The 20,726-nt window shown below is 41.4% G+C and overlaps 1 protein-coding gene across 10 annotated transcripts in view; it reads left to right on the top strand.

Moving 5' to 3' along the window:
* The window catches only part of tsnare1 (T-SNARE Domain Containing 1), a 292,734-nt gene that overhangs the window by 208,926 nt on the left and 63,082 nt on the right, over nt 1-20,726 (top strand). For 6 of the 10 annotated variants that reach the window (XM_082551056.1, XM_082551053.1, XM_082551057.1 and 3 more), the window contains one exon: nt 7,603-7,685. In XM_082551056.1, coding sequence (XP_082407182.1) covers nt 7,603-7,685 — 83 coding nt within the window. Of the gene's footprint in view, nt 1-7,602; nt 7,686-8,762; nt 8,811-20,726 lie in introns of those variants that run through there. The other 4 variants (XR_014279539.1, XR_014279540.1, XM_082551059.1 and 1 more) reach the window with 3 other exon arrangements.

The following is a 20,726-nucleotide window of genomic DNA, read 5'->3' on the forward strand; positions in this document are numbered from 1 at the left end:
AAAAGGGTGGAGTGCCCACTCCGGGTCGGGGATGAGTTCCTGCCCCAAGTGGAGGAGTTCAAGTATCTCGGGGTCTTGTTCGCGATTGAAGGGAGAAGGGAGCCGGAGATCGACAGACAGATTGGTGCTGCGACTGCAGTGATGCGGACACTGCACCGGTCCGTCGTGGTGAAGAGAGAGCTGAGTGCAAAAACTGAAGCTCTCAATTTACCGGTCAATCTACGTCCCTACCCTCACCTATGGCCACGAGCTGTGGGCAGTGACTGAAAGAACGAGATCGCGGATACAAGCGGCAGAAATGAGCTTCTTCAGAAGGGTGGCTGGCCTCTTCCTTAGAGTCCTTAGAGATAGGGTGAGAAGTGCAGCCATCCGGGAGGGGCTCAGAGTAGAGCCGCCGCTCCTCCACATCGAAAAGAGCCAGGTCAGGTGGTTCAGGCATCTGACAAGGATGTCTCCTGGGCGCCTCCTGGGTAAGGTTTCGGGGGCAGACCCAGGACACGCTGGAGAGATGATATCTCTCGGCTTGCCTGGGAATGCATTGGTGTTCCTCCGGATAAGCTAGAGGAGGTGGGAGGTCTGGGCTTCTCTGCTTAGGCTGCTGCCCCTGCGACCCGGCGGAAGAATAAAGAATAAAGATAAAGCAGAAGAAGATGGATGGTCTAAGGAGCTTGGAAAGAAAAGAGTCTGGACTTCTTTAAGTTGCTTGAAGACATTTCACCTCTCATAAGAGAAGCTTCTTTAGTTCTAAGGGTCAAACGGTGGAGAGTCCCAGATTTAAACCCAGTGGGAGTATCCCCCAAATAGAGGACAAAAGGACCCCCTGATGATCCTCTACCTAATCACATGAGCCAAGGTGTGAAAATGGGTGTGGGTCACAATCAGCCAGGGTTTTGGGTGAGCTCATTGTGAAACCTGGCCCCACCCTATCATGTGATTTCCTGAGGTCAGATGGCCCAGGGTGTGAGTGGGCGTTAAGGCGTCTGGGAAGGGATCTCAAAACTTAAAGAACTCAAAGAAGTCCAGACACTTTTCTTTCCAAGCTCCTTAGACAACGATGACTTGGATGACTGAGAACCTTCACAGACAAGAAGATGGATGGATGGATGGATGGATATATATATATATATATATATATATATATATGTATATATATATATGTATATGTTAGTCTGAAAGTCTTAGTAAGCCTTATCTGTCTTCTTAGATATGTTGGTGTTATGTATAATTAGATATTATATATAATTTCTTTATATATTTATATAATTTCAGCACTGGTGGCATATTTTAAACTTATCCTATGTATTCAGTCTCATTTGAGTCTTCCATCTTCTCTGCTTTTCCCAGCAGTTGAGCTGCAAAAGAATACAAACAGTAATGGTCAACAGGAACGCAGAGCCTACCCACATAGCAAAATTGGTATGGCCCGGATCTGGTCCGCACAATGTGCTTAGACATGGCCCACATACCGCAAAGAATGACGGCCCTTTGGTGGCCCAGATCTGGTTTGCCAGTGGTGGTCCTGTGCTGGCCCATGTGTGGAAGTAAGTTGTGTGCAGCCACGGGCCAGTTGTAGACACACTGCTGGCCCTGTGCTGGCCCAGAACAGTTTCAGCTCTTGCCCCAGATGTCAGCCTAATGTGTACCTTAATCAAGCCATATAATGACAACATGTGTCGGAACATGCAAAACAGTGCAAAAGTAATGTGGTGAAACTGTCATGGTCCCGGGTCAAGCGACCCAGTATTTGAATTTCATGTATCTTTTGTATTCATTTGCACCTATCTTAGTTCACCTAGTTAATTTCTAGATTGCAGTTTAGTTTTGTTCCTTAGTTGTTTATGTCATCTCCCCCTGTACTAAGTCTCCCTGGTTCATGCGTCATGTCTGCGTGGTTATATTTAGTTCTTGTCATGTCTAATCTCCATGTTTCCCGTTTTACTTTGAAAGTCTGTATTCATTGTCAGCGTATTCAGTTTCACTTCTCCTGTCCTGTCGCTAGGTTCATGTGTGTCAGCTGTGCTCCCATGTGTGGCCACTTCCCCTGATCATCCCTCATGTGTATTTAGTCTCTGTGTTTCATGTAGTCTGTGTTGCGTCGTCTGTGTTCTCACCTCCATGTTTTCACGGTCAGTCTTTGCAGTGATCATCATAGTCTCTGAGTTTTCTTAGTTTGTCACAGTATTAGTTTTCCCAGTTTAGTTATAGTCTAGTCACGCTATCCCTGCTTTGTTTGTACACTTTGTCTTCAGCCATAATAAAGGCTCGCTTTCAGTTAAGTTTACTCCAGTCTACTCTCGTGTGTACGCACCTGGGTCCATTACACACACCACCGCACGGCCTGTCTCTGCAGACCGTGACAGAAACACTGTTCAGGCAATGAATGGACTGACTCTTATATAGCGCTTTGTTAGTTTCCAGGATTACTCGAAGTGCTCTATACAACATGCCACATTCACCCAATCACACACTAACCTTCCGATCAGTAGGTGACCCGCTCTACCTCCTGAGCTACAGCCACCCACTGGCAAAGATGAGTAAACCGTCACTAGGTTTGGATAAAGTGTACACTCACAAACCTGTCAAACCTGCATTTGAAATGTTGGCTACCATAGCAGTATAGTATTGCAACATGGCATTTGGGTCTTCTAACTAAAATAGGAAAATAGAAAGATAAATAGTGCCATCATTGCCAGACCTGGCCCACATCTAGTTGACATACACCCTGCCATGACACCAGTCAGTCAGAGGTGCCAGGTTGATGCCTGATCCAGGGAAGACCTGTTTTCTATGGGCCTGGGCCACATAACCCAAACCACAATCGAGCCAGATATGGTATGCCATCACATAGACCGTGCCATCTATGCCAGGCCTGGCCCATATCTGGATGACATACGTCTTATCATGCCAGAAGTCAGCCAGCAGTGCCGGCTTGATACCAGATCCGGGCCAGACCCCCTGGCTATATGGGTAGAAGCTATATTTATGAGTCTTCTCAAATATGCTCCAACTCTTTATCTATAGCCATATTACAAAATAGATAGTTGTTCCCCTGATTGTTATGCAAGTATCTTTTTTATCATAATAGCTCATACTCATAATTAAACAGATTAGACAACTACATGTCATAAAGTTATATTTAGCCAGCAAGAAGTTCTGTTCTGAAGAACTTTTTTTGTTTGATCATAATACACATTGTGTTTGCTTGCCTAATCTGCCCAATTGCTGGATAACCTGCTAACATGTTTTAATACACAAGGTAATTTGATTCGTGTGATTTGGATAATATACAGTCTTGTCTTTAAGAAACAACATTTTAGCCTTTACAAGTGTGTCTCAAACTTTTATTGTGCTATATCTCTGTGACTCAGCTAGTGTATGTTGCTAACATCCAGGAACTGTTGAGACGCTCCATGAACCGCCATTGCTATAAATAAAAGAAAAAGAACAAAATGGTCCATTAGAGTGAAGATAACACAACCATCCAGAGCCCCAGCTATTCCTGCAGTTTGTCCAGTGGGAAGGTTCTGGAACTCTCTCAAATATACTAAAAGAGTCTTCCCTTTGTGAGCATATGTGACAAGCTGAGCTGAGCAGGAATAAGGACATAGTAGTTTTTGGAAAAGTGAGGTTCATTTTACCCTGAAAAATGCAAAGAAATATACGAATAAAAAGTCAAATGATAGTTTTAGGCTCTAAAAGGAGGTCAGATAAACAGAACTAAACTCAAACTGTAATGATAACATTAGATACAGTACAATAATATACTAATTACTCAAAAAGAACCAAACTGGATAAAAACAAACCAACATGAATGACTATATCCTCTTCCTGAGAACCAGCCTATATCCTCTGTAATAGACACTATTTGTTATTTGAGATACCCTACTAAGTCCTGATGTACTGAATAGAGGACATCCTGGGCTTTCCATTGATATCTCATGTGTTTGGGTGGCCTCTTTTAGCTCCAAAGAAAGGAAATCACAAAAAATGTTCAATCAGAATATTTTTTTCTTCGGTTCTCAGGAGGATATCACAAACTGCTTTGTGCCATTGCATTATGTCCTGGAATGAGAGTGCTTCTTAATTTTTTTTTAATGATTAAAATTGCCTATAGACATACAGTGATCATCAGTGGTCCCTTGTCTTCAAGGCAGTTGCCTTCTATACCCTTTTGGTGAAATGGTGGATCACCTGAAAACCTATTTAAACACATTTAAACTCTGGTACCCACAGAATCTTACTTATTATCTTTAACTACTGGGTTTAGTTTAAGTTACCTCTTTAAAGCCAAATATTTCCTAATCATGGCAAAGAACATCCTCTGAGCAGAAGGGCAGAAAAAAAACAGAATTAATTAATGAGTCCATTAATCAGGCTTACTTCTTGAGCTGGTGAATCTAAGCATGTATTCCCCATCTTCTTTAACTCACCATTACAGAGTAAATGCTTTTAGTCAATCAGCACAATTCGTTCACCCAACCACCTCCTCTTGTTAAGTTCAAAAGTTAATTCTCTACAAGCTCAACTGGTGCAGTAATTATCAGGGGCCACTGAAGCCTTAAACATAAGACACATCTTTGAGCTGGCTGCAACCTTTTTACTCTCACTACACCAAAACAATCAATAGTACTCTCACTGTTATTGGCCAGCTGTAAATATATGTGGGTAACTATGTGTGGTGATACCAAAGATTTTGAACCACCCACTTCATTAAACGCATCGGTCTCATCCCATTAATGTCCGTGTATTGACAAGTTTAAAAGAGGAGGTCTTGCTGCTGTCGCAGTGTTAACTGTTAGACCAGTAGCTCCTGGTACCGCTTGATTATGTGTCAAGAGTAACAATGAAGAGTCACTTCTTTAACACTGCTCCCACAGGTGGCAAAGTATTCCAGCCATTGGTCTTTTCATATTACGCAGAAGCATTAAAATTCTAACTTTCTTTTTTTATGTTTATAAATGTAAATGTATATTCATGGATCAAATATAGACTATTTCTCCGGTGCAAAGTGTTATTACAGATGAATCAGCAAGGTTGTATTTAGTGTTCTTTCTGTCATTTATTTGGATGATTTTTTTTAAATGTAACATCATCTGCGTATGCCAGTGATGACAAAGGGAAGTAACTACTAAATCTTTGTTAATATTATATATTTGCTCATATTCTTTTTTTGTTAATTTCAGGGCACATATTTCAAGTGCTATGATCACAATTCCTTTCAGTGGTAATACCTTGAAGCCTCTGTTAATGTACTGTACGAGAATTAATCATAGTTAAAATAACAGAAAATGAACTTTCTTTTAAAGTCGGATTCTTAATAGAAAGATTTAATACTGTAAATCAGAAGGGGGGTCGGATGCGGACGGGCACAAATTTACTTAAAAATCTTGCAATGAAAGGCCAAGAAGAGCATCATTAATGTGTTACTTATGAATATATCTGAATCACCACAAGATTTGAAACATTTCTTTTGATAATTTTTCAGTTAGATAAGCAGTGTAGGGTTGCAGTGGTTAAAAACAGTACATAAGGCCCCAGCTACCTATGAACTGTGTCCTGGTCTTGTTTCTGTCTTTTTTCCTGCTTCTGTCCTTTGCACCATCTTGACTTTCTCAATATTTCTGTCTCCACACACAGAAAGGTACAACAGTAGTACCCATTAGGCTACTAAGGCAAGTTATATGAGATTATAGGAGGTTAAATGAGGCCACACCTCGAGGCCAACGTCAAAAGCTTACGAACTGCTGACTTTGTGAACTTTATTTTGACAGATTACTGTAACATGTCTTCCCATTGAACATTAATTGATGCTGTAGTCTAAGAAAGCAGCTCCTGCAGGGTATACTGACTACCTGCTAACTTCAGCACGAGTAATTGTTTCAAGTCCTGCTTAGCACATGCAGGTTGATAGCAGCTGCATATTAACAGGCTTCAGCCATCGTGATATTCACATGAAATGTTTAAATCGAAAAGAATCTCACACAGTTTGCTAAAAAAAAAACAAAGAGTAGGCTTTACCTCTAAACTATACAAACGATGAACAATAGAGATGTCACCCATCTCTGAAACTTGGAGCTTTGGCTGCTGCCATGTTGGCCTTTTGAAGCCAAAGTGACTATGTTCACTACGGTCTGCTTGGGTCCCAATGAGATAAATTTCATCATCAGACAGTAAGTGTGAGAGTGCATCAGTGTGTCTTCCTGTTTCTTATGGCCATGTGAACTAGTCCACAGAGAGTTTACATAACAATCCACCAAGCATGTTTATGCCCAGGCAGACTTTAAAGAAGTATAACAGGAATGGCTACTCGGGTCTCCAGCTATGCACAACTGAGTTTAATCTAGTCTTAACTTAGCACTCCACCATTATATGTAAACATGGAGCACTAAGTTAAAGTATAATGCATCACACGCCAGGGTGAGTTCTAGTAATTACAAGTCCTGGTTGACATCTAAGCTTGTATTGTCCCATCTCACATACTTCATCGTCCCCATCTTGGTCCTTGAATACAGACCCAACAGGTCAGTGGATGATGCAGTTATTATGGCACTGCACTTGAGGTTGCCTTTTATGGACTTTAGTTATGCTTTTAATATCATCCTCCCAGCTGGGCTGCAGGATACGATCTCCCAGTTCAATTCAAGGAAGCATGTGAGACTGGTATGGTTTAGACTTTCAGTGGATCAGCACTGCTTCCCCTCAGGGCTTTGTACTTTATCCTCTGCATATCTCTATACACTAACAGCTGCACCTCCAATCACCACTCCATTAAAATCCCGAAGTTTGCGGTTGACACCACGCTCTCAGGGCTCACCTCAGGTGGGGTTGAGTCTGGAGCAACATGGAGCTCAATGCTATCAAAACAGTAGAGATGATACTGGACTTCCAGCTCCACCAGTTCCCATATTCCAGCATGCCTGTCCAGTGGAGACAATCAAGTCCTTCCACTTCCTGGGAACAATCTCCCAGCACCTAAAGTGGGACCTAAAGATCAGCTACTTCAACAAGAAGCCACTTCCTGCACCAGCTGAAGAAATATAACCTGTCTAAGTCCGTGATGGTACAATTTTAGCTCCTCCATCATTGAGTCTTTCCTCACCTCCTCCATCACCATCTAGTTCGCTGCTGCCACTGCCAAGGACAAAGCCAGACTGCAGTGTGTCGTCCATTTCAATGAGAAGATGATTGGCTGCAATTCCCTACAAGACCTGTACACGTCCACAACGCTGAGATGGGCAACTAAGATTGCTGGCAATCAAATCTTCAGCATGATGATGGCAGAAAGATTGTTTCATATTTTGAAGGCCTTTAAAGTATATATTTGCAACACTGGTTTCTGAGGCATGATGTATGGCAAATATGTAGTGCATTGTTTTGACAGGGGTGTTTTTACTTCTATACTACTATTACAGATATTGTGTATCATTTTTGTTCAATATGTACAATGTTATAGATGTGCAGTGATTTCTGATGAGGTGAAATTCCTGCAACTGTAGTACTTGTGAGGCTCTACAAACCAGTAGTGAGCAAGTCAGTGAATGAATGAGTATTGTTGTATGTTGTTATATTAAAAGGAATCCAATCTGTTCTTTGTTTCCTCAGATAGTATTGAAGATTACATCCAGACAGCTTCTTCTAATGTGGAGTCAGCCAATCAAGAACTCGCCAAGGCCAACCAATACCAGGTAAGCACTGAATCGTCCCATGCTGCAGTGTGCTCCACACCTTGGAGTCATTTTGTTCCATTTTCATTTTGTGTACTTGACTGAGCCTTTTTATTGTAATGCACTCACACGAAGCTTAGCTTGATCAGCCATGCAAACAGGGACTTTGCTAACTAGATTACACAGCTTTATCACATCCCCCACTAGCATAATAACAGAAATGATGCAATTTCATGTCATACTTTACTAGCTTTTGCCTTCAGTTAAAATAATTGTATTTACAGGCAGAAACATAAAATGCCTGCCCGGAGTCTTTTAAAAACACAAATCCATATACAGTATGCAATTCCTATTCTGTGAGCATGTTACTTCTACTAAGATAATTTTATGTTTTATTCTACAAGTGTATTGACTTTGGGAGGAAAATGCATTAACGGACAACAACAGCAGACAGAAATTAAATAGAATTTATTTTTTTACTCTCTGTGGTTTTTGGGCTACAATTTTGACTTCACAGCACATATTGGAGAGAGGTTTTATGAGATGCCCAAGGGCCTGCTTTCACTCTTTCTTTTTGAGGAAATATGTGTGTATTCTGCCATTTTGTCAGGGACTATCTCAGTAGGCCAGAGCTCTGTTTGGCTCTTTGCTGTGTAGGGCCCAGGCTATGGTAAATAATGTATCGACTGAAGTGTCTCTGGGTTAATAAAGGATATACCTTTTCCACACGTGCGACATATCTCTCTAGAGGTGCATCCAAAGTCTCTACCCACATAATTCGACAGACAAGCACATGTATTCTGATTGTTGACATTTAGATTTAGGTAGAAATCTATCTGGAAATTGTTTTCAGTCTGGTATTGAAATGATATTTCCTTTGAATCATGGTTTGACCACTGGGCTAAACTTTCGTTTTGTGATAGTCACATGAATTTTTAACAGCAGCTTTAATATGAAAACAACCGCTGGGCACTTTCCAATGCCTGCCACGACTGCAGTGCTTTCTGTCTGTCTCTACATACTGCCGTTCGACTTGCAAGTGAACAAATGAGCGAATGGCAACAGCTTTCTCATTAATTGTCATTTCATTATCTCAAGGAGAGCTGAGCTGTGACCGAGCTCGCGCTGAGCAATTTAGCTCTCAGCCAATCCTGACAGCCTCTGTCTTAGCAGAGGCAGAGCAGCTAAAAGGAAGCAAAACAATAAAGGAAGACGACGGAGAGAGAGACAGACAAGCAGACGCTCTCATCGCTGTCCCATGGCAACTCTCATCTGTGGAGAACACTGGCAAACAGAGCTATCACCGAGAAGTCATATATCAAAGTACTGTTAATGACAGCAGCATTTTCATCAAATGCATAAATATCTATAGTCTTGCATCATTCGTGCACTGTCAATGGTGCAATCTCTGTATGTGGTTGAAACACATCCAGTGTCTGTATATGTGTAACAGTTTGTACTGTATGCATTATCTGCTCATTGCAAGATTTTACTGACTTCACTGATTTCACTTTTATTTACTGCTGTCGCTGTTAACCTACCAAGTGACACACTAACAGTGCGCACATACAGTCTGTCTGTGCTTCCACTTCATCTGATGGTTTGTCTGCTTTTAGTTTTCACCAGCTTTCAGTGCATTTGTCTTTGACAGACCCTTTCCAAATGTCATCTCACAAAATTTACTTCTGTATTCTTATGCTTCAACCAAGCACTAATCTCTGAAGGTGAAAATTCAAACTAAACACCAGTTCCTTGAATGGCCACTTGAGGCTTGCTGCAAAAGTGGATCAATCCACCTTAAAATGGACATGAAATACTACATGTATCCTGACAATCACAAGTGCTTTCTAACTTTCACACTCCAATGGATGCACCAGAAAGCAACTTAGGGTTAGTATTATGCCCAAGGATATTTGGCATGCAGATTGTGGAAGCCAGGAATTGAACCACCAACCGTCCCAACCAGCAACTGACCTGCTCTACCTCCTGAGCTACACCAACCCCGCACTTACATTTTGGTATTTCCTCAAGTATGAAGTTCTACTCAATGAAAAACAAGGACATGAGGTTTCCATGGTTTGTGCATGGGAAAAGAGAATTGAATGAATGCTTTATTGGCCATATGCAGGTTGCCCCGCAGAGGAATAGATTTACACACGCAACAAAGACTTACACACGCAACAAAGACATCACATGGGAATACAGTCGGAGATCGGCAGCATTACAGAGAAAACACTGAAAAAGTACACAACAATGGGAAAAGTACAACAGGAAAAAAAGAGACCTCTTCTCACGCTGGGCACCTATGGGAGGACAGCATGAGAACAGGAAACAAAAAAAAAAACTCCTCTGCAAAGAGAGCACATTAATGTCCACATCACAACATTAGAGCACGTGACAAGCCACAGGGGTTGGATGGGGGGGGGGTAATCCGAAGGAACACAACAGTCGTCCTACACAGCGCTACCATTTCAGCGCGGCACGCAGACCCGCCGTCTTCCCCCACAGGAAACAAGCATCGAAGGCGTTTGGAAAGGGAGGGGGATGAGTGCGGGCTTATCAATGTAAGTGTATGTGTGTGCGTGTCCAGAGTCCAGCTGAGACAGTGTCCTTCGCCCTATCAGGCTAAGTAAACAGTCTGCCAGCCAACCCAGGTGGCCTTGCATGGGATGGGAAGAATAGTCATCACACAGTCGTTATCAGGGAGTTGTTTTGGTCGGCTCTAGCCTTGGGCCTGAGCAGCTGACGCCGTGGTGTCTATATGTTGAATATTGTTGATTTCTCCTTTATGCGAGCAGCTCGAATTTAGCACTCTGACACTGGTCTCTCGATCTCCCGTTGGAGAGCCGCGAGCCTCCCCATGATGGTATCAAACTTCTGTTCCGTGGTGTTGTCATTCTTTTGATTCTGAGACCCCACAACTGCAGTGATCCGTTCTGCGATGTGATCCAACTTTCGCTCAAGGGTGTCATTTTGAGCGGGCCCCTCTCTGATGTATCCCATCATACGCTCAATGGTGTTAGTTTGAGTCTTCACGGCAGCTGTAAGCGTCTCCAAGGTGCTAACCATGCTGCATTCGGTGTGAGAGGTCGCGCCTCGTTCCATGCCTTGGGGGGGGGGGGTTTGAACAGCTGGTTCCGCTCTCTTATTTCTCCGATAAGTCAGGGCCAAGCCAGCTCCGATCAGCAAGAACCCTGTTATCATGGTTCCGAATAGGTAGATATCTTCAGCGTCCTTGATCGACAGTCCCGCCAGGCACAAGATCCTCCATTCCTGCCACCCATCCATCGTGTATCCGGCAGGGAAAGTCCCTCCAGGGCACTCGGGCTCTCCTGAGCCCAGACTTCTCGTTGAGAAAAGGGTGTCAATAGCATTCAGAGACCAGTTGATCAAATCCATAATTCTCTTTTAGGTTTTAGAGAACGACAGTGAGAGACTGTTCGAGGGAAAAGTAATGCACACGAGACATATTCTATTGCTTAAAATAGTACTGCTCTGTCAGCTGATTGCGCCGCTCAGCCTGTAGACCTAAACCAGTGAGGAAAAAACAAACAGGGAACTGACAATGTCAGACTGGTAACTATACTGAACAAAAATATAAACGCAACACTTTTGTTTTTGCTCCCATTCCCCATGGGATGGACGTAGAGACCTAAAATTCATTCCAGATACACAATATAACCATCCCTCCCAAACAGTGGTCACAAATCAGTCCAAATGTGTGGTAGTGGGCACATCTGCTATATTGAGATAATCCATCCCACCTCACAGGTGTGCCACATCAGGATGCTGATCTGACATCATGAGTAGTGCACAGGTGTACCTCAGACTGCCCACAACAAAAGGCCACCCTGGAATGTGCAGTTTTGTCTCACAGCAAAATGCCACAGATGCCACAAGCAATGAGGGAGCGTGCAATTGGCATGCTGACAGCAGGAATGTCAACCAGATCTGTCGCCCGTGCATTGAATGTTCATTTCTCAACCATAAGCCGTCTCCACAGGCATTTCAGAGAATATGGCAGCACATCCAACCGGCCTCACAACCGCAGACCTCGTGTAACCACACCAGCCCAGGACCTCCACATCCAGCAGGTTCACCTCCAAGATCGTCTGAGACCAGCCACCCAGACAGCTGCTGGAACAATTGGTTTGCACAACCAAACAATTTCTGCACAAACTGTCAGAAACCGTCTCAGGGACGCTCAACTGCATGCCCGTCGTCCTCATCGGGGTCTTGACCTGACTCCAGCTTGTCGCCGTAACAGACTTGTGTGGGCAAATGCTCACATTCGATGGCGTCTGGCACGTTGGAGAGGTGTGCGCTTCACGGATGAATCATGGTTCACATTGTTCAGGGCAGATGGCAGCTGAGAATGTCCCAGTTCTTGCATGGCCAGCATACTCACCGGACATGTCACCCATTGAGCATGTTCGGGATGTGCTTGACCGGCGTATACGACAGCGTGTACCAGTTCCCACGAATATCCAACAACCTCGCACAGCCATTGAAGTGGACCAACATTCCACAGGCCACAATTGACAATCTGATAGACTCCATGCGACGATGTGTTGCACTGCATGAGGCAAATGGTGGTCGCACCAGATACTGACCGGTTCTGGGTCCCCAGACCCCCAATAGTGCAAAAAACTGCACATTCCAGGGTGGCCTTTTGTTGTGGGCAGTCTGAGGTACACCTGTGCACTACTCATGATGTCAGATCAGCATCCTGATGTGGTACACCTGTGAGGTGGGATGGATTATCTCAATATAGCAGATGTGCCCACTACCACACATTTGGACTGATTTGTGACCACTGTTTGGGAGGGATGGTTATATTGTGTATCTGGAATGAATTTTAGGTCTCTACGTCCATCCCATGGGGAATGGGAGTGAATAAAGATGTTAATCTCCTATTTAATTTATTTAGATCATGCTCATTTGGTAATAAGGGTTATGAAAGAAATCATGAAAGAAAATACTGTCCACACCATTTCACACCAGTCTGAAGTGTTGACATTGTTGAATAGCTCTAGTCAAATGATTCCATGCTGTGGTTTAATTTCAAATTTTGACCTTACTATCAAGATTTCGCAGTAGGAATTGAGACTTGACGATCAATAGAGGGAATAAAAAATGTAAATTAAAGAAAACTAAATATACTAAATGTAAAGGTGTAGACTTTAACTTTTTGTAATTCAATTTCAATTTAATTCAATTTTATTTAGATAGCGCCAAATCACAACACCAGTCGGCTGGGGGCATTTTACACATTTTTATACTGTAAGGTAGACCATATATACAGAGAAAACCCAACAATCATATGAAAGCAAGCACTGTGGTGACAGTGGGAAGGAAAAACTCCCTTTTAACAGGAAGAAATCTCTGGCAGGACCAGGCTCAGGGAGGGGCGGGCAAGTGCCGTGACTGATTGGGGTGACAGAAGGAAGACAGGATAAAGATATGCTGTGGAATAGAGACACAGATTAATAACAAGTGATGATTAAGTGCAGAGTGGTCTGTTAACACATAGTGAGTAGGAAAGGTAACTGTAGAAGAAACACTCAATGCATCATGGGAATCCCCCAGCAGCCTACACCTATTGCAGCAAAACTAAGAGAGGATTCAGGGTCACCTGGTCCAGCCCTAACTATATGCTTTAGCAAAAAGGAAAGTTTGAAGCCTAATCTCAAGTAGAGATAGTGTTTAGAAGCTGGTTCCACAGAAGAGGGGCCTGAAAACTGAAGGCTCTGCCTCCCATTCTACTTTTAAATACTCTAGGAACAACAAGTAAGCCTGCAGTGCGAGAGCGCAGTTAATTAAAACATTTAGAATACAAGAATAAGAGGGAGTGGGCACATATTGTTCACATAAAGTCATTGAGTGATCACAGAAATCACGTACAAGCAGAGAGCAGCACCCTGCTGAACTCAAATTTTAGGCCGTTTGCTCAACCTAGCAGTCATCACAGTGCAGTACTTCCCTGCAGTAGAAATGAGACTGTGGTAGCATGCAGATGCTACGCAGATTATATGCAAACTGGACAAGTCTGTTGCATCCAAATGATTCTGATTTACTAACATGCACACGAGTACACAGCTCTAATAGTGCATAAACTTTCTTCTTTTTTGCCCAGGGCAAGAGTCCATGTACATATTAGTAAATGAAGGCCATTGTTCTCTATGTCTACTTCAACAGAAGAAAATACATTTATGGTTGTGAACAGAATGCATTTTGTTGTTGGATTCTGTGCTTCAGTTAAACAATTCATATTTGAGGAGTTAGGAGGTCTGCCCACTGTTGAAATCACAGACATTTTACTACACCACATCCTTTCCCATGATAGGTTCAGATAGGTCCCCACTGTGTCACCAGCTAAACACAACAAAAATAGAGACAGACTTTTTTTCTGATCCTGTAAAAGTACATACATCAGAATACCAGGAACTGCATGAAACTAATATATAGCACCATGATCTGAGTCAGGTACAGCAGCTAGTTATCCGTTAGTGGGTGTTAGATCTTCACCATCACTCACTATTTCAAAAGGTAGTATGTTGAATTTTTTAAGTAAAAGTTAGAAACTGCAGATGCTTGCATGCCAACACCAATATTGTTATCATAAAAAGATTGAGCAGGACACAGAGGAAGAAGTGGGAGATGCAAGTGGGCACTTAAAGCCAAGCCTGATTGTTGCTGAACTCCTTGATGCACCAGTGCACAACACCAGCAATGGTCAATTAAGAGCTGTTGTCATTTTCTTCTGGTGTCCCGCCTTGTCAACTCACTTTACATTGAAAATAAATTGAATCTATATCCATTATGTAGAGGCAGATTACTCTCCCCTCTGCAAGTGTCTCTAGTTGCTGTGATGTTTTATCACCTCATCTGTGTTCAGCGGAGCACGATGAACTCTGATTGTTGACGGTTGTACAAGAAGGTTTATAATTACTAATAAAACGTGTTATTGCAATTCAGTGAGAAAAAGCTAAAGCCGTTTAAAAAGTGGAAAGACTCACACAATGACTGAACCATTATTGACTGGAAAGGGGATGTTCACGCCAATGATGATGTCATTGTTAAGACTTATAACTCCATCTGTCTTCAGATTTGAAAATTGATCTCCCAGTGAGCACCTACTTTCTCTGACTCTCAGAAAATCAATGCACAGTTTTCCTCTGGCTAAACTGAGAACAGTATACAATGCTGGCTATCGTGATCATAGGAGGACCAATAGAAGAGGGAAGAAGAAGACATACAAAGGGATGATGCTTGGTAAATGAATGGACCTATCTATATGTATACACATCTAAAGTGGTTTTCACAAGTAAAGTAAAGAAAAACGAATCACAGCATTCCAAATCTCAGCGATCACTGCACTTGGACTGAAAGGATGTGCCAATGCTGCCAGGAAAACTGGCTTTTTGCTCACTCTTCCTTTCAGTCCCTCTGGACTCTTTATGTCACTTTGAAGGATATGGAGTGGAAATAACAGTGTTTGAAGTTAACCAGGTTGATGCCAGTGACACTCCTCTGGCTCTGCCCCAATCAGCCACAGCTGGGCTGAGCATTTAAAAAAGAGAGCGAAAGCCTAACTGCAAATAAAACATGGATGCATTTCGGAAATGTTTGTGAATACAAATTTTTTATTGGATCTAAAAATATATGGAACGTAACCAGTGAATGTGGAGTACAGTATAGCTTAAATGACTTATCATCCACCAGACTGCTCGCAACTTGGTCGGGTTAAAGGTTTTGGCATAAGCAAAGTTCATCATCGCCTTTTACAGACACAAAAAATGTCTAATGGCAGTCTTGATGTAAGGTTATGGTTCTACACAAAGAGAGGCAATTCAATCAACACTGAGGCTGCAAACCCCAGCAATGAGACTGCGTACACAAAGATGATTGACTGGTCGGATTTGTCTGTCAAAATTAAATGTTATGATGTATCTTTTGTTGAAATTTGATACGGACGTTTCCCTTCTCATTGCTCTTGGCTCTTGGTGTGTGAGTGCAGTGTGTTGGGTGTGGCAATGTGTCAACTGAATTTTGAATCTTGGAAGCTAAATTAGTAACTTGTGAGCATGTAAGAACTAAGGGAGAAGTTTGCTCAAAAATGCTTTCCTCCGGTCACTAGATCAGGCAGATTCATGCATTTGAATTGATTTTTATTTCTGACACCCATCCTCCCAGAAATGGTGCCTCTCTCTGTCACAAACCAGAGACCTTTTACATGGTAGCTGAATGTGTTAACCACTACATTATGGATTATATTAAATGTATAGAGGTTGTTGTGACTCATCCTCCTCTGACTCAGTGAAAGCAGCTTCTGCACTCTTGTTCTATGGCAGACAAAATGCTATGCAGGCATGGGGTGGATTTTCTTTCTTTTCTTTTCAAGTTTAGAATTGAAAGTAAAGGAACAATTCATATTTACAGATACTCTGGCAACAAACTGCTGCCTACAGAACTTTGATTAATAGAAAATCCCCAGTCAAAGAACCTAAGAAAAAAATAAGACTCTCTCAGAGGCAGTCATGCTGTTTGACTGACATGTGATCTTTGGAAAACACTGCACTAGAGCAGAAATCAGGTCTGAGCCACAAAGTATGAGGACAAACTGAAAAGAACACAGACAGCAGCGATTGATTGCTTAGCAGTAACATTTCAGACAACAGACTAGAAGACAGAGAAGAGTTATAGATTACCAATTTGTGTGAAAAGGTTGCATTGCTGTCCTGTGAGACGTAAACATGCCTTACATCACTATTTGTATGTTACTGTAGGTTTGTACACTGTTTCTTTTGCATGTGTGTCTACTCGTCAAGATGTAGTATGACATTGAAATTCTGTCTTGCTTCCAGAAACTCATTTCTACCTCGACTGTGACTTTGGTTTCTACAGCTCTAGGAAGCAAATGTCAGCTGGGTTGAAAGCCACAGTACAGTGACTCTCAATGACAGCAGCAGCACAGAGACTGCTGGTGCTTGACTCTGTTTGACTCCTACACACTCATGATGTGAAAAGCCTTATAAAGCAAGGTTTCCCCCTATTGAATCCAGCATAACTGTACACACTGCACATCACTGTGAGATTAGTTCACCTTGCTTGCTTAAGGTTAACCCTCAATAGCAGTGATGAAGGCTTCATTGTAAGTCAAGAAAAGCTTTAGACTAGCTTTATTATATTCTCTAACAGCTTAGTCGAATGAGCTGTGTCACTATAAATCGTATCTGTTATCTGTTTAAACAAAGACAGCTGAAGCAGCTACTCAGACTGGCTTCTCTAAGGCAACAGGCAGGAAATTACCAGTAACCAGTACCAGTGTTGGGAAGGTTGCTTTTAAGATGTATTCCACTACAGATTACAGAATACATGCCCCAAAATGTAGTTTGTAACGTATTCTGTTAAGTTACGTGAGTAACATACTCTGAATACGTTGGATTACTTAATATATTGGTCATGCTTTTCACAACTACATGAATGTACAATTGCTGTGTGATTTATTACTATTGCTGAACCGAACATGATTATTTGCAGCTAGCAGGTTGTTAATTCTATCCATCAAGTCTAGCTCTCTATGCACTAACCTCAGCTAACACCAGCTAACAATGTTAGCTCGGTTGTGAGTAGCCTTCAGTAATAGTCATAAATCACACAGCAATAGTACATCGAAGATAGTGATGTGGCACATAACCCTGGTAGCTACCACAACTAAAACAAGCTAGTTGCAGTAGGCTAAGGTTAGTTTTTTTTTTTTAAAAGAACTTACTTCCAGATGTTTCTTTAGGTTGGAGTCTTTTGATTCTGAGAGCAGGTTGGTTGCTGGTGTTGTGCCAAAAAGTGATTGTCTGCCAAAAACTGATTTCCAGTGTAGCTGTGTGTTGTTGTTTTTTTGTGTGTGTGTGTGTAATATCGTTACGTATGTTGCTAAATAGACTTTGGTGAACAGGTATTACAAAGGGGTTATATATAAAATTAAAAAATTACCTGTTTCTCAAGTATCTTTGTAACTGTGTTACAATCAGCTCCTTTTTGTCCACTTAAAATATGTTTACAGAACTATTTTTGCATTTGTTGCAATTTTAGCTGTCCTCTTGGCCAGATTACTATTAAAAGAGACATTTTTAAAGTCAACAAGAATTTTTTTAAACTGCATAAATAAAGAATACATAAAATTCACTGCCACAAATTGATTGCAGCTTCTACCTTGTTACAGGAATGTTGTTTGTTGCTCAAGATGACTCATGAGGGATACATTTGACATATGTTTCACATATTATAGACCAACAAGTTATTTATAGCAGTTTAAATACAAACGATCAGTTTTTGGCACAACACTGACAGATTTCGCCCATCCCTTTCTTCTTTAAATGTAAAGTGGTGTTGGAATTTCCAAGTAAGAAATGCATTCCTGCTTGTGCACTCCTGGCTCTGTTGTGCTGGCTCCAGGTCCATTGCGTAACTGACACCACCAACATTAACAGGACGCTTACATTAGAGCCTCTTATTGCGTGTTTGTTTGGGTTTCTTGGAATGCGTGGAATTACCAAAATTAAAGAGGGGATAGCCTAACATATAAAACAGAAAAAGATCGCAGTGTAATCCATTTATATCAACAAAGTAGCTGTATTGTAATTATCACCTATTTAAATGGTAACTTTTACGGAATACAGTTACTCATATTTTGTGTTTTAAATGCGTAATGCCAGTACATGTATCCCATCACTCCCCAACACTGACCAGTACATGACCATGTCTAGGCCCACAAATCAACTAGATCAGGAAATACTGAACCCCAGATTGCACACACCCCAGGTGTGTGAATGTGGTGAACAAAGTTTGTAATGTAAAATTCTTTGAATGCTCAGTGAGAACTGAAAAAAAAACCTTCATTAACACAAGTCTATTAACATGTAGACATAGCTTGATCCAATTTTATTTTTATAATTGAGAAAAACACGGCATCTACCAGCAGCTTCCCACCTCCATGGTCATGTGCTATCTCACATGATATTTTGTTTGGTACTGATTGCTAAGAGTAGACAAAGGTGTGATCAGCATCTATACCTGAAATCTTTGTCACACATACTGCCCAACTTATCAACATATAGAGATTGTCTTGACATTTCTTTCTTAACAGATCTACGGTTGTGAAACCAGTATTGGTCCTGTCAAGGAAATTTGGAGTCCTTTTATTCAAAAACTGTTAATATTTTGAATAATGCTTCTGGTGTGTTGTTGCAAAGAATAAAGAGTGTACAAGTACATGACAATATTTATGAAAAATGAGCAGCAATATGCTACGTTGCTGTGAATAGTTGTGATCAGTATGCATGAGTCCATAGAGGAGATAAAGATATAAATCTAAGTAAGCATACATTTGGTCCCCTTTTAAACAGTGTCTAAAGTTAATGTTGACATGTTTAAAAACTCCAGGAGGAAAATGAGCTTTTTCATGCATTATTCAACAAAAATATAAGAAATAAAAGAAATATGTTCTTCTAGATGAGACTAGTCTGAGTTTGGCTTGCTCTTCAATGCAATATTTTTTCCCTCTCAAATCCCACCTCAACCTTTCACCGGATTCAAAGTATGGATATGACTTGGCCATCCAGGAACAAGCCATTCCTCCTGGATGGTTCTTGGTCAGTTTCTTGTGTTTTGTTATAATTCTGTATTAGAGATGGCACGATACCACTTTTTTATGTCCGATACCGATACCGATATCATAAATTTGGATATCTGCCGATACCGATATGAATCCGATATAGTGTTTTTTAATCAACAAAACTGTTTTTTAAAATATCTTGCTGCATTTTGCAAGTCTGCAAGTTCATACTCAAGTTTAAAACAACAACTACACTAAAGCTATTCTGTTATACCTGTATACAAAAAAAATATTTCATAGTTCAGCAATACTGATCAATCTAATAAACTTAGACCTACACCATCCTCCCTATTCTGGTATTTTAAAGAGTACTTAGCGTAAATATTAAGCAACCTAACTAATAGGGTTCCAACTCCCAGCAACAACAAAAAGAAATAAATAAAAAATAAGGAACCACCCCTCACGCGCCACCTCATGATGCTTAATCGACGTAATCAACCTTAATTTGATGCAGTGTGAAAAAAAATGCACAGAAATCAATTATTTTTCAAGAAATATTAAATAGATTCAACATCTTTCTTCAACAAAATTGCAGACTGCACAGATGGTACCTTCCCAAAGTAAAAAGTACTATAGCTTACTAGGGTATATATTAGACTTAATAGTCACTATATACAGTAATTGACTTCTATTCATTTTACATCAAATTAAAACTTTGGGTGTCAGATAATTATTTATTAAAAGCTCGACATTTTAAATGAGAATAAGAAAGAAAAGTATGTCTTTGTGCCCCCTTTTCCCTGTTCATGCCCTATCGGCCCCCCTGGCTAAACTTTGCTAGATCCGCCCCTGCACAGTTACCAGCGTCAGCTACATAAAAAAAGATCCTGGTGTAGAAAGTAATATTAAATAAATTCTAACAACAGCTTATCAAGCTTAAACGTTCTGCTGTTGTTCAGCCGCTGGTTTCCTCTTTCTGGTGCAAAGTGGGCCAAAAACAAACAAGAGACACGGACTCGCGACAGAAAAGCCGATCAGCTGATCATTTAAGCAGTTTCATGATTGAAGTAGCAGCCGGAGAGCGAGAGGCAGTCGCTTGTTAAGCTTAACGTGGGAATGCTTTACAAACATTCAGAGATGGACTTACACACTTGCTTTACTTCTCTCGGGGATAACTTTGTCGGAGATGAAATGCCGGGTTGCTAGCGAAGCTCCACATGCTATCCAGACCACCGACAGGTCCCGCATGCCACAGCTGCTCTATCACGTGATGCATACTGCTCCGACTGCTAACGTTCTGAGGTGAGTTACGGCGTGTTGCAAGTTTTGTGAGGTGCTTTCGTGATATTTAATGGATCGGATTACATTTTTTATTTTTCTCCGATATCCGATCCAGTAATTTAGGTCAGTATCGGACCGATACCGATACGTAATATCGGATCGGTCCA

The sequence above is a fragment of the Aulonocara stuartgranti genome, assembly GCF_965226115.1.
Source record: "Aulonocara stuartgranti genome assembly, chromosome: 11".
In the NCBI taxonomy this organism is placed as follows: Eukaryota; Metazoa; Chordata; class Actinopteri; order Cichliformes; family Cichlidae; genus Aulonocara; species Aulonocara stuartgranti.